Source organism: Atta colombica, unplaced genomic scaffold (assembly GCF_001594045.1).
Source record: "Atta colombica isolate Treedump-2 unplaced genomic scaffold, Acol1.0 scaffold38, whole genome shotgun sequence".
NCBI lineage: Eukaryota > Metazoa > Arthropoda > Insecta > Hymenoptera > Formicidae > Atta > Atta colombica.
The window spans coordinates 3002407-3015614 of record NW_017259490.1 but is presented as its reverse complement, the minus strand read 5'-3'; the positions used below and the strand labels follow the sequence as shown (position 1 = coordinate 3015614).

General features: G+C 40.0%; 1 protein-coding gene across 4 annotated transcripts in view; it reads left to right on the top strand.

Moving 5' to 3' along the window:
* LOC108691004 (dachshund homolog 2) overlaps positions 1–13208 on the top strand; it is a 197426-nt gene that overhangs the window by 127953 nt on the left and 56265 nt on the right. For all 4 annotated transcript variants that reach the window (XM_018198601.1, XM_018198603.1, XM_018198602.1 and 1 more), the window contains exon 7: positions 3567–3794. In XM_018198601.1, the coding sequence (XP_018054090.1) occupies positions 3567–3794 (228 nt within the window). The remainder of the gene's footprint in view (positions 1–3566; positions 3795–13208) is intronic.

The following is a 13208-nucleotide window of genomic DNA, read 5'->3' as shown; positions in this document are numbered from 1 at the left end:
GAGAGAGAGAGAGAGAGAGAGAGAGAGAGAGAGAGAGAGAGAGAGAGAGAGATGAAGAGAAAAGATTCGTGCTCGTGAAATAATTATATCGATTTTGCTGGACACGCCGCGTTTAAAGACGAGTTCTTCTAGACGACTGGCGGGTCAGGGCCTCTCATCCATCATCTCTACCGAGAGAGCGCGAGGGACGCTTCGGGTTTCATCTTCCATCGTGCTCTGAGAAACGCGCCGCAGCGGTTGCCAAGTTGCATATAGATCCAAATGTTTTTAATTGCCTTGAGTTTAGCGAAAAAATAATTTTAATCATAAAAATACTAAATGTAATTATTGCTTTTTTCGATTAATTTTTGAAGCACTCATTGAGCACCGTCTGCTTTGTGACATTGGATAGTTTTATTCTTTTATTGACAAAATATCTTCAAAACGCGTGGCATCTACGTGAGAAGCGTCACTGTCGGAACAAAGCGATCATTAGACTTGTATCTTCAGTATTTAGTTTCATTTTTCTAATGAAAGATGGATCGAGAGATCGAATCTTCGTCTGAGCTTTGCACCGCTATCCTTTCCTGCCTTGTTCCGGTGCTCTAAATTCACCGAAGCGTCATAATCATTTTGATTTCTAATCTATTCGACCATTGTCACGCCGGCATGTTAATTGGCCAACCCAATTAATGGTCTGAGGGTCGCTCATAAAGTCGCGTAACCACGTGGGATCGATTTCGCATCACGAATGCATTTCCAATGAATAAAAAAAGATAAGATTTGATCATCTCGCGTTGTCTTAATTAATTTCGTTTTTTTTGGGTCGCAATTTAATGCGAGACCGAATCGTTAGAAGAAAGCGTACCTTGCACGGTCACGAGTGATTTACGGGCGAATTGATACATTTTGTAGTCTCGATGGGGGCGACGATATTGGTAAGAATTCATGGAAATCATAAAATTATTCGTCATTCGGCCTTCGCGCTGCCAGAGGCTGACTGGAAAATGTTGAAGCTGCCGCGCGTTCACAAAAAAAATTAGAGGATCCCGCGTGTACCCCCGAATTAGTGGGCCTGTAAATTCCACGAAATACGCGAGTTAGACGTATAAATTCCGGGCGCGGGTCATGTACGATGAGAAGAGGAAAGGGAATCAAATCCGTGTCTCGCAGCGTGTCGTACGCAATACATGGGTACATTCTACCTACGATGCTCGCGGGTGATCGAAGTAGAACCACGTCGAACGCCCGTGGGAGTGTACACGCTTGTGGAATGCAGTTCTGATTTAATGAGACGTGCCACTATCTCTCGCTCTTGTTCTTGGAATCGGATTCACTGCGATTCGTCGTCAATTTTGCATCTGACAATCCTCACTGAATTTTTCTCAGTCATTTTCTATTCGATTATCATATTTATTTGCAGAGTCCGACTGCAACTTTTGCCGAAACACTCAGTTACATATCAATTTCAACCGAAACCAAAACCAAAATTTAAAAAAATAGGAATTCTATAAAAGCCATATGTATAAATATGACCATTATATTATTATATACTTTTATTATTATATACTTTTTCTTTATAAATAATTTGAAACAATACTTAAATTTCGGTCGAAAACTGAAATTTCGGTTCAATTTTAACTGAAAAATATACGGAGAAAATTTTGTTTTAAAGTTTACCCCGAAAATATGGTAATTGTGGTACAATACAATATTTTAAAGATTTTTTTACCCTGCACTTCGGTAAAATTAATCAAAAAAAAACTTATTTTATACTTCATTATAATTAATTAATGAATAAGAGAGATTTACATTTTTAAAATTTTTGGGAATACAATGTTGTCTCATGGCTATCATTATTGTTTTTAGGTTAAACTGTAAGAAAAAATTCTTTCTTTGTATAATAAGTTTCTTCTTCATAAACATAATTTAATTATTGAAACAATAATTACACATATTAAAATTAATATTTATGAAGAAAAGCTATATATGGTTTCAATCAATGCTGACACATAGTGAGTGTTTGTTTTCAGTTTCGGCAGAAGTTTCGATCGGACTCTATTTATTTGTTTTATTGGAAGAAACGTTTCTTTTTTAAAGTCTCAAACAAGCTATAGAACAAAACGTACACTATTGCAATAATGTATGTTTTATATGTTTAATTGAATATACTATGCGACCTCAATCTTTTATTCAATTTGAAAATTTATTTATTTATATTAACCTATCCAAATTACTTCACTTTACTCCATATTGGCTTTAAGTGCATGTATTACATAATTTTTTTACCGTCTTTCTGATTGTAAACATTCTTTTCACATTCTTGTCAAGAAATTCTAAAGGCAAAGGTCGAACTGCGCTTTCGCGGTGAAAAGAATCCAAGAGAATGGCGACTCTTGTCCTGATAATTGTAATGGGTAGGAAGATAATATAGTCGCACGGAATAATGCTGAAAAGAAAAAAAAAGAAAGGATCGTGTGCGATTTTAGGAGAACGAGGGATCGAAAGGAAAGGAGAGGCGACGCGCTTTCCTATCAAAAGGTGCCGGCACCAAAGGTGCGCTGAGCGTTAAATCGGCCAATGGCAATAAGTAACCGATTGCCGTGGCGTTGTAGGTGCGCGCAGATAATTAAAAGACGATACAATAAACTACATATCGTTGGCCGTAAAGCAGCCGGGCTGCTAAAACCCACGGTGTGGCCGGTACCACGAGCGATCACTTAAGCCTGGAACCCACGCAGACATCTTGTCTCACCGCCACTCTCTGGATCCCTGCGGCAATAACCATAAGGCATCCTTTATTCCGATCCCGCTGGATCTCTTTTACTCTCTTAAAGAACGATGACCGCGGACCCTTCTATAATGCGACAGAATATCGGACATGTGTCAATGTGTTTCGAGTAGAACGTGTTTCCAAGAAGTGTCTCGAGCGATCAGCCCAGGGTGGTCCAGTTTGATTTGCTTTTCAAAATTGGATAATATAATATTGATGATTCAATGTTTCAAGTTGGAATTGATTTAATCAACAATTTTTTGTATGATGTTTTTTAAAAGATACATAATATTAACTAAGAATGTTCTAATTTCACATGAACAATCGTATTAGCGTCATATAAATTATATTGCTAGTCATCAATAATGATACTTCATTTCTCCCTGGTATTTCAGCGAGATAATAAACAGCCAGTTGGTCAGGACGCGACTAATCGTCTGAGGAACGCTGTGTAGCGTTTAATCTCTGAATTTAATTCGCCCACATTGACATTAAATCAAAAAGTGGCGAAGGGTAACAAGTAGTCGTCGCGAGATTACGACTTTGAGACACGCACGCTGTATAAGTCTTGGTATAGGGCTTGCCCCTCGTACTTTGAACGTTGTCCGACGTTCGTTACATCGAATTTATCATTGACGTTTTGCTCCCGACGTGGCGTTCTCGCCAAGGAGAAATCTCCACGCGAAATGAGCTCCATACGTTATAGAATAGACATCGGCGTTTATTTATTATCAGGGAGAAATACCTTCTTTCCTGCCCGTTTTGTTGTCTCGAGAATATTCAGAAGGAAATAACGTGATAATTTTGCTTTCAGATTTGTCGGACGTGCCGGAAAACCTGCCATTGCCAGCACCGGGCTCGGAAAGTCCTCCTCAAGCCCTGAACTACTCGCAGATAGCCTCGGCGGCGGTCGCCGTGTCTCAGAGCGCCCAAGACCCCTCGGTCTCGAGTACGGAGACCCTGCTGAGGAATATCCAGGGCCTGCTCAAGGTCGCGGCTGACAACGCGAGGCAGCAGGAGAGGCAAATCAACTACGAGAAAGGTCAGTGGCAGGGCTTTCTTAAGACACTTGAGGGCGCTCTCCACAATTTCATTATCTTCCAGCTCTCCCAGAACCACATTAAGAGGCATTAGTCCCTGTCCCGTCGACGAGACTCTGCTACTCCTCCCCTCGTGCTCACCTCTCTCTCCGGCTCTTTATCCAGTCTCATCTACCGCGTCCTCCCTCTCACGCTTCAACCTTTGCGCTTGACTTGTACCGCGTTAAGACCATGGATACGTGAAATGAGAATGATAATAGTCGGGGAGAGCTGGACATCCAAAAGTGAAGACCTGTAGCATAAAGGCACGATGTGCACAAATAATATATATGAATTCTCGCTTTTTATAATCTTAATATTAACTTTTAATGAATATCTTGATACTATTTATTGATGCTTTTCTTTACGTAAAGTGTTTTAATATCCATACAATGAATCGCAGAATATTCGTAACGCATTATTATTGAAAAATTTTATTAAATCGATACACTGAACGCACCTTCGAGCTGCATCTCGAGAATGATTCACGTAAATATTTTGCGCAAGAAGCAGCTTGAAACTCCCCAATGAGATATTGCTCGCAAAAACATCGTCTTCGGCGTGTTAAGATTAAATTTAAGTGTCTCCGTTGCCATAGATAGAGTTTGTACCGTAGATTGGTTACGATGAATGTAGGCAAGACCCATTAAGAACGAGTCGGCGCGGCGCGAGATGACGTGCAGCATACGACTTCTTTCTCATTAACGCGCGTGATAAATCGGTCGGCGTTATTATTAAATATGTTCGTCGCGAGATCTCGGAACGCCAGATGAGAAGAAAAAAGGAAGAAAGAAGTCAGCGCACGGAATCGTTTCTCACGATGTCGAGGTTGCTTTGCGATTGAGGCAAACTTAACGACGTAACAAACATTTCGATGTAAATCGTCAAGCCGTTTATACGATATCGATTGAAACTCGTTGTGATTTGATTTTGCAACGACAATTGACAGAGATTTGTGTTACAAAAGAATTGACGATAACGCGTAAATGACACAATATATAATGTACGCGTGTATTCCTGTATTAATATGCTACCATATTCATATAACACAGAAGTTTGCAGCAACATTGCTAGAACGTAGCAGTGTTGTTGGAATATTAATTATAATGTTGCTGCAATATTATTCGAATCTATGCCGTACGGAATGTATACATACATAAGTAAATGAATTGCCATTATAGTCGTTAGTTATTACTACTAATATGTGATAGTTGTATTATCGAAGGTATTATTATTAATTGCGACATGTGTATAATTGTAAGGGATTTCAGGAACGTCCCGTAAATGAAATTATGGAGAAAGGAATGTACGAATAAAAAGCGCTACGTAAAATACACATCAAGTTTCAGCCGAGCGATCGCAGTTCTTCGATGTAATATTGGTGAATACATAATAATAAAAAAAAAAAAAAAACACGAAATATGAAATCTTATTCTTAAAGCAATTGTCCAATTTCGCAAACTGTCGTCGATCGGCTATATCCACTTCTGTTTTAACATATCACTATCGATTATTATTGAATTATTATTGAAATCTCGTATTCTTTGTGTATGAATTTAACGTCGATTTTTCTATCATTTTTTAATTTGGGATATAAACATCGTCTAATATATTGTAAAATCGTACTTTTCAGATTTCTTTAGATATTTTTTTTTAAATTACTCTTATTATATAACATTAAAAGTTATTATATAACATTAAAACCAAGCAATTATTTTATTGACTATTTTTATTTTTTAAATCGAAATTATATTTCTTATGTAAAAGACAGGATTCTGAAATTTTTTCATTTTTCCAATAATTATATTCTTTATACTGTTAAAATATTTGAATTTTTATCACTTTCCTTATTTTCATAATAATTTAATTGCCTTCTGTTAGTAAGTAAAAAATGATGACTTTTAGTGTTAAGCAACACTTCAGATCAGGGGCGAAATCAAATTACTATCACGTACTATCATATATTATCACATTTAGTGCTAAATGTAGTCTCAACGCGCACATCGGCGCACATTCGGTTCAGAAAGACTGACCGACAAGAACGCAATCTTCAGCGAGACGAGCGACGTACGAACGTCTCTTATCTGCGTTTTCGCAAATTTTAAGTGGTGGATCGTCATAAAGGCGCGATCTGATATCCAGCCGCGTCGAGTACCGTGTCGGAGTCGCGCGTTTCAACGCCACGTTTAATAAATTCCGACCGAAACGTAATCCCGGGACTTTAATTACCCATTAGCCGATACAAAGTGTCATTTTCAGGACCGTTAACTAATGCGTTTTGCTGCTGCCCTAACGTTAGGAATGCTGGGCATCGCGATCTTAGCGATGGTAAGGCTTAAGCAATTCCTCGCGGTTACATGTACTTGGTCTACTCGTAGGTTAGATTCTCGAGGCAGAGAGATCCGATAAAAAGAAATCGACGATGCTCCCATAGCCGATACCCCGTCGTTGTGCTTCCTTACCCTTGTTCCCACTCTTATTGTTCACTGCCACCCTCGCGACACAGCGACTTAAGGGAACAGTTCTCGATGACTGTGCTCTCCTACGTGCTACGAAGTGCACGAGCACGGATCCGCTTGCATAATTCGTGCTTTCCTTTCGATGCTCTCAACGACATCCCGCTAACGATATCGCCGACGTGGGTTTCTGTTAAATGCGAACAAGTACTAACGAGGAAACAAGTACTAACGAGCGGAAAAATGTTACACTAAAAATTTTTTAGTTTCTTTTTCAATACATATAAGAGTTCTTTATCATTTGCGGATTCACAGGGAGAGAGAAAGTCCTCCTCTTAAAATTTTGTTTTTAAAAAATATTTATGCAAAATGTATATATATATATTTTTGATATTTCCGAAATGTTTAATCACAATTTCGATTCTAAAAAAATTTTTTCATTTGAAAAATTCCTATAGGTATAAAAAATATACATAGATTTTATTATATTATCCTTTTTTTTATATTATTATAATTTTAAATAATAAAACGTTTATGAATTATATATTTAAATAATACTTTTTCACACACAGTCTAATGTCAATAATAATCTCAATATTCTATTTCATTTCATATTTAATTTTAAAAAATTTCGCTTGTAAAGCGCCAATGACGCTCTCTTGACAAATTTCTGAATTCGCCAATGTTCTTTATCAAAAAACTCTTTGAACTTGTACAAGGAATAATAAGTTGAAGTTAAAGAAATAATATGTTACGTTTTAACTTATTACATTATCGTGTGCACTAATTTAGAGAGTTCATCGATAAAGAATAGATTATCAATATCAATTTGATACAGATCTTTTAATTGTTTTTCATATATTGGCTTTCATATCGATATTTATGATTCATTCATCACGCAATAATTGATTGGTATCGCAATCGAGAGATCTTTTTTCCGTTTCGCGATTCCTTGGTCGGTCCAATAAACGCGTGGATTTTAATAAGAAGAGACACGCTTGGTCGAGAAGCGGCCGAGAAGCCAACTCGCGGGCATCGAACACTAATGAGTTCATTTGGCGCGCGTTGTGACGTTAAGCTCGGAATGCGCAGCGCGGCGGTTGTTGCTGGTCGGCTTAACAGATTCTGCGCGCGCGTTCGACGCGAAGATCTCCATGCAGCGCGAGTCGATCGACAGACCAGGAAAAGAGGTGAAAGAGGAGGAAGAGGAAGAGGAGGAGGTGGTGATGGTTGAGGATAAAGGGTACTGCTGCGGTATAGAGAAAAGAAAGAAAAAAAAAGAGTAGCGGCAGTCAACGACGACGACGACGACGACGACGATTACGACTACGGCGACGGGAGCAGCGGGGCCGCGAGGGAAGTAGTCGGAAAGAGAGTAAGAGAGGCCCGATTTAATACTCGAACGAGCCAGCAGCTCGTTTTACACCAGATGGTTTTACATACGACCACTATCATGTTACGAACCTTCAGCCGTATGGGTGCATCCGTATCTCCGTCGGCACGAGATCGGAACGCCTTTATATGTGCATCGCGCATGTACGCGGAGATACACATGCAAGCAAGCACACGTATCGCGCCTGGCCCGATTTTAAGTCAATCCGGACGGGATGTCTTCGATGCGGAATATTATCGATATTATTCGTCTTTGTCAGGCGGACCTCTCACGCGACCTGTTTATATCGTAGGGGGAACCAAGAACCGTCATCGTGGCAGTCCTAAAAAGAGCGAGACACGTGAATCGTGACGTTCTACGCAGCTACGTCGGAGATCTGGAAACGTTTATTTATCCTCTTGCATCGTAGCTCGACTCGGGTTTCGTAATACGTTAATACATCATGAAACATGTATGTAGATTTACGATGACACGGTCAGTGCGAACGCAAATCCTCTGAAAATCACGATAGTTTTATTAAAAGTATTTCTTAGCTTGAGATTAGATAATATTTAAAGCAAAATACATTGCGAATGCGACAGAATGAGAATTGCTTGAAAACAATCGCATACAACTAAGTTTTTGGACAATGATTAGGAAAAATTATCAATAATATTTAGTATTTTTCTTTAACACTTTTTAAATCATATTTAAGAATTGTTTATTACTACTGTAATCCTCCCAATCTGTCAATATATTGTCAATACAATTCAGAAGTCTTAAGGATCCTCTACATAGAAATCTTTACGTAGACGATCGTGGAGTCTTAAGTCGTGGAAAACCAACCAATCACAATCAAACATAAGAAGAATACTCGATTAGAATTGGTCAGTTTCCTACTTAACACTCCACGACCGTCTTCTATATAGAGGACCCTTTACAGAGCATTTTCTCGCATGGTTTAGCGTGTTGTTTTCCCTATAAATGAAAAGGATAATTGCGACAAGAGGTCCTGTTCGGAAAAAAATAATTCTACCGATTCTCCTCCTTTTTTTTATCAAAAATTTGCGATATTCTCATTATCGTTCGAATATTTGCTCATTATGTATGAAACGAGTAAGCACGCACGCACCTCTTAACTAAAAAGAAGAGTTTCATAAGAAAAAGAAGCGATCGTCTCTGTCTCGTTATCGCCGGTAAGTTACATGCCGCACAAAGGACAATATGAGTCTGCCAAGTCCTGGCCGGCGAGGAGCCAGGCGAACGTGGCACTGAGGCTACTATCTTCGATCCTCGACGAGATAAGAGGAGCGTAGGAGCCGTGGCGGAACCAACGGCAAGGATTATGTGTGGTGCATCGTGGTGTCTGGTGCGCTGGGCCCCCATGGGGCCCCCCCAGTTAAGGCTCCTCGAGCGCGGAATATAAAGAGGGGATTGAGTTGTAGCTGCGAGTGGAGGATCTTATGTAGATTCCTTGTAGATCGTGCACCCGATTCGATCGCGATCGGTTCTCTGTGCCCGGTACCAGGTTAATTAAAATTGTAGGAGCCCTAACATCTCTTTTGCTCTCTGTCTCTTCTCTTTTCTCTCTCTTCGAAACTCTTCTGTCCCCTACCATTGCCTCTTTGTGGCTTTTCTTCTCTCTCTCTCTCTCTCTCTCTCTCTCTCTCTCTCTCTTCTGTTCGTTCTATTCTCCGCCACTTTCCTCGACGCCGCGAACGTCTCTCCGCTCTCTTTGTATCTCGCGGCTTCTTTTTCTCTCCATCCTCTTCTCTGTTTCCCTCCTTGCGTCTCCAACGGTTACTGCAACGTTGCGGCGACCGCATCTCGCTACATAAACTCCTGCGATTTTCGGCCGCCACTGCTTGGGAGGCTACTCACGTGAAATCCTATTACCTCGAGCGACGATGCGGCACGACAGAGAGGCGGGATGTGGCCGCTGTTACCAGCCATCGAGTAGGTGTCTGCATTACGAATGAAACGCGAATTACCGACGTCGTTGTGATCATGGTACACAGAGAGAGGTACAAACAAGACGAGATCGTTTCCCGCTCTGATCAGCATCGCGATTGAGAGCCATTACAGTCACGCAAGCAATGTCGTCAATCACAAATTTCTCGATTATCGATGTCGCTTCAAGGCTGCAGTAGTATCATAACTTAAGACCTTCAGGATTGTAAGGGAGATTTTTATACTTGAAATTGCGAATGATAAATATATGTTGAATAAGATGCATTTGTGTCTCTTTACTGGTGAGAAACCAAGATTTCTCTGACAGGAATGGCAAAAGCGGCACGTAAATATTTCGCAGTACAAACAGAAATGTTGATACAAACGTCCCGAACGTCCATCTACTGTGAACTTTCGAGACGTTCGAGGCGTAAGTTGCCTTCTACCCGCTCGCGGTCGAATGCAGACTGATTGATTTATGCTTAACCCTGCCAACCGGCGACCCACTTACTCTTCTCTCTTCCTCATATATGAGAGATAGGTTAGCTTAACTGAGGCTATCTCTATATCGCCCAGCGAGCAGCCATTATCGTGCAAACTATGTACGCACACGTGTATCAGTGGCACGCTCGTTTTTTTCTTCCCCTCTTACTCTCTTTATTTTCCTTCTCCATCTACTTTATCTTATACACGAATCAATAAGCGATTGAGTACTTTCGTGCTATTGCTTTTCTATGTTACAAAATTAATTAATTAAATTTAAGTTTTTCTTTTCATGTGATTGCTTGTTATGCTGAATGGTTACGTAGCTCGATAAACCTAGAAATCACCGCTTTTACAGCATCTTTTCATTTCGCGTCTCGGTAGTTTTTATTGCCGTCGTCTGTTTGCTTTAATTAGCGTCAGGAGGAAAGGGGGGAAGGTATTGTCTTCTCTAGATTTAATTAAGAGTGGAATCGGTTTATTGACCTCCGAACCAGCCTTCTCTCGAACGGTCGCGACGCATCTCAGGGAATCGTTATATGGTGGCGCTTAGCAATAAATAGCTGGCACTTTTATTACTCTGTGAAGAGAGCAAAAGAAATTCGTTGATCTTCCCGCAGGTAGAAGATGCAGGAACAAAAGAGGCGCACGCCGTAACGCGCGCACAGTAAACAGTTTAGTTTTCAAATTTTAAACGCCATGATGCCATAGGATACTCCCAAAAGGATGAGAGAAAGAGAGAGAGAGAGAGAGAGAGAGAGAGAGCGAGAGAGAGAGAGAGAGAGGGGCAAGAGCGGAACCTCTCTACGCCATTAAATATTTTCCACACGATGTATGTACAATATTACGTGTAACATAGGTGTATGTTTACACGCATATCCGAGAAGAGCGCACGGTGCCAGACCAGAACAACTTCCTCTGCATACATCAATTACGCCTCTCGCGGTTCCCATTATTAGCCGCCTATAATTTATTACTTTCCACCTTAATAAGCATAATAATTCCCATGCTATTCTTCGTGCCGCTTCGTATAGCTGCTATGATGGTGATGATGCTTGTTCATTCTTTCTCTTTCTATTTCTTTCTTTCTCTCATTCTTGCTCGCGTTGTACACACACACACACACACACACACACACACACACACACACACACACACACACACACATATATATATATATATATAAGTGTATTCTATTTAAGAGAGAAGGCCATAAGTGTGCTTGCGCAGTGCTTATACGTCTACGTTGGGTTGCCTGACCTCTGACCCAGAGACAATCGTTAAGGTAGCGCATTGAGCTGGCGTGTCCGGACCACAGATATTTAATTACCTTCGGAGCAGAACCGAGCTGGGTCCCTGTCGGAGAATCGCAAATGCTGAAGATGCGTTTGCAAGAAGAGGATAGATGAAACGAATGGAACGATCGTCCAACGAAGAAGAATATTGTAAAAACCGATCGGTGGAAATCGTAACTCTCGGCTTATATCTGCATGCGCTTAACTTCTACTTGCCCGCGTTGTAACAGAATTGGCGGTGAAGATACCGTTTCTTGTTGCGACCGACCGTGTATGCTTTTTGGGTATTCTCCTGGAGCGCGCGACACGGACCTCTACATCTGCGTATATAACTCAGAAGCCCGGCTTTAATATCGATTACAAATTGTTGAAGAATGTTTCGAACATCCATTATTTCATCTTTTTTGTATTTCTTATTAGTTATCCTCCACTCTATGATTTTGTAAAATTATTAATTTTGTCATTTATTAATTATCATATTTTATTATTTTTTTCTGTATTATGATCTCACGCAAAGTAAAGTAATGTTTTGAAAATCAAATGTTTCCTGATAACTTCTGTTGGTATCTTGTTTCCTGGCGAGTTCAAGTATAATTGTCCACAGTATTCACAAGAAAGGCATCTCTCTAATGAGATTTCTTGGCGCTCAGGTTAGGGGTGGACCTCGTTGTTATTCGTAAATTGCAAGGAAACGAAAAGCCAGACACAAGGAACAGCATACGCATGCTCATACAGTATTCGTGGGACGCGTATGCACACGAAAGGTGTATACGAAAGATATTCTGTACGAGAGAAAGAATAGTAAAAATCGCAAAGACAATACGATGTCGTCGGTCGATGCACACCGTAGACATACGTTCCCACTTGGGTAACCGAGGAGAATACCCTTGGATTGTCAATTAAAGAAATCGCAGGAGAAGGATACCGAGCTCGTATTCCTGGCATAAGCCACTAACGCAAAAAGAATCGAAAAAAGATAGAAAAGGCGAAAAGAAAGAATAAACGGTCTGCGGTCTGTAATGCGTACGAGAGTTGTGCTCCGAACGAGCTCCAAACGAGCACGGAAGATACGGAAGGCATTGGAGGAGAAAGAGGCGGTAGCGAAGAAACGGAGAGAAGCGGAGAGGAAAGAATTTCAGGGAGAAGGGGCTCCGATGGTGCTAGGGAGGCTAATAAATTATGCCTAACACGGGGAACAACTAGTTGATTATTTATTTAACAATAAAACGAGCCACGGGCCCTCTTCGCCCTCGGACCGACCGCGCTGCTTCTTCTTGCCGACGTGCAAATAAGTTTCGCGTTGACTTCACCGTGTTCGTTTCGCCATAGATCTATGTTTGTCTAGCGAGGAAATAATTTCGTTTTAATGACGTCATAAATAAAAATAGATAAATCTAACTTCCTGAGTGATTCTAGATGATAATGTGATTCACCGAGAAAATCGTGTCTCTAATATTCGATTTTAGCAAGATAATTAGTGCCCTCACCCCTTAGCGCTTGTACTATAATTACTGTAATTCTTAAAGACAGTGTTATTATTATATTTGATTCTTTCCAGCAAAAAACACAGTGTAACACAGTGATTATTTCATCTTTGTTTAGACTGAAAAAAATATTAAATTTTAATAATAAATATTTGTTTGAATAATTCTAAATATATATATTTACTAACGTAAACATATATTTATTCAGTGATACACTGAAAAAAATCTTAATTTCAAAGAAATATCTTTTTGCTCGTATTCAAAAAAATTATTTCTTTGAATCAATGAATATTTCTTTGAAAATAAGATATTGTATTTTCAAAGAAATTTTTATTGT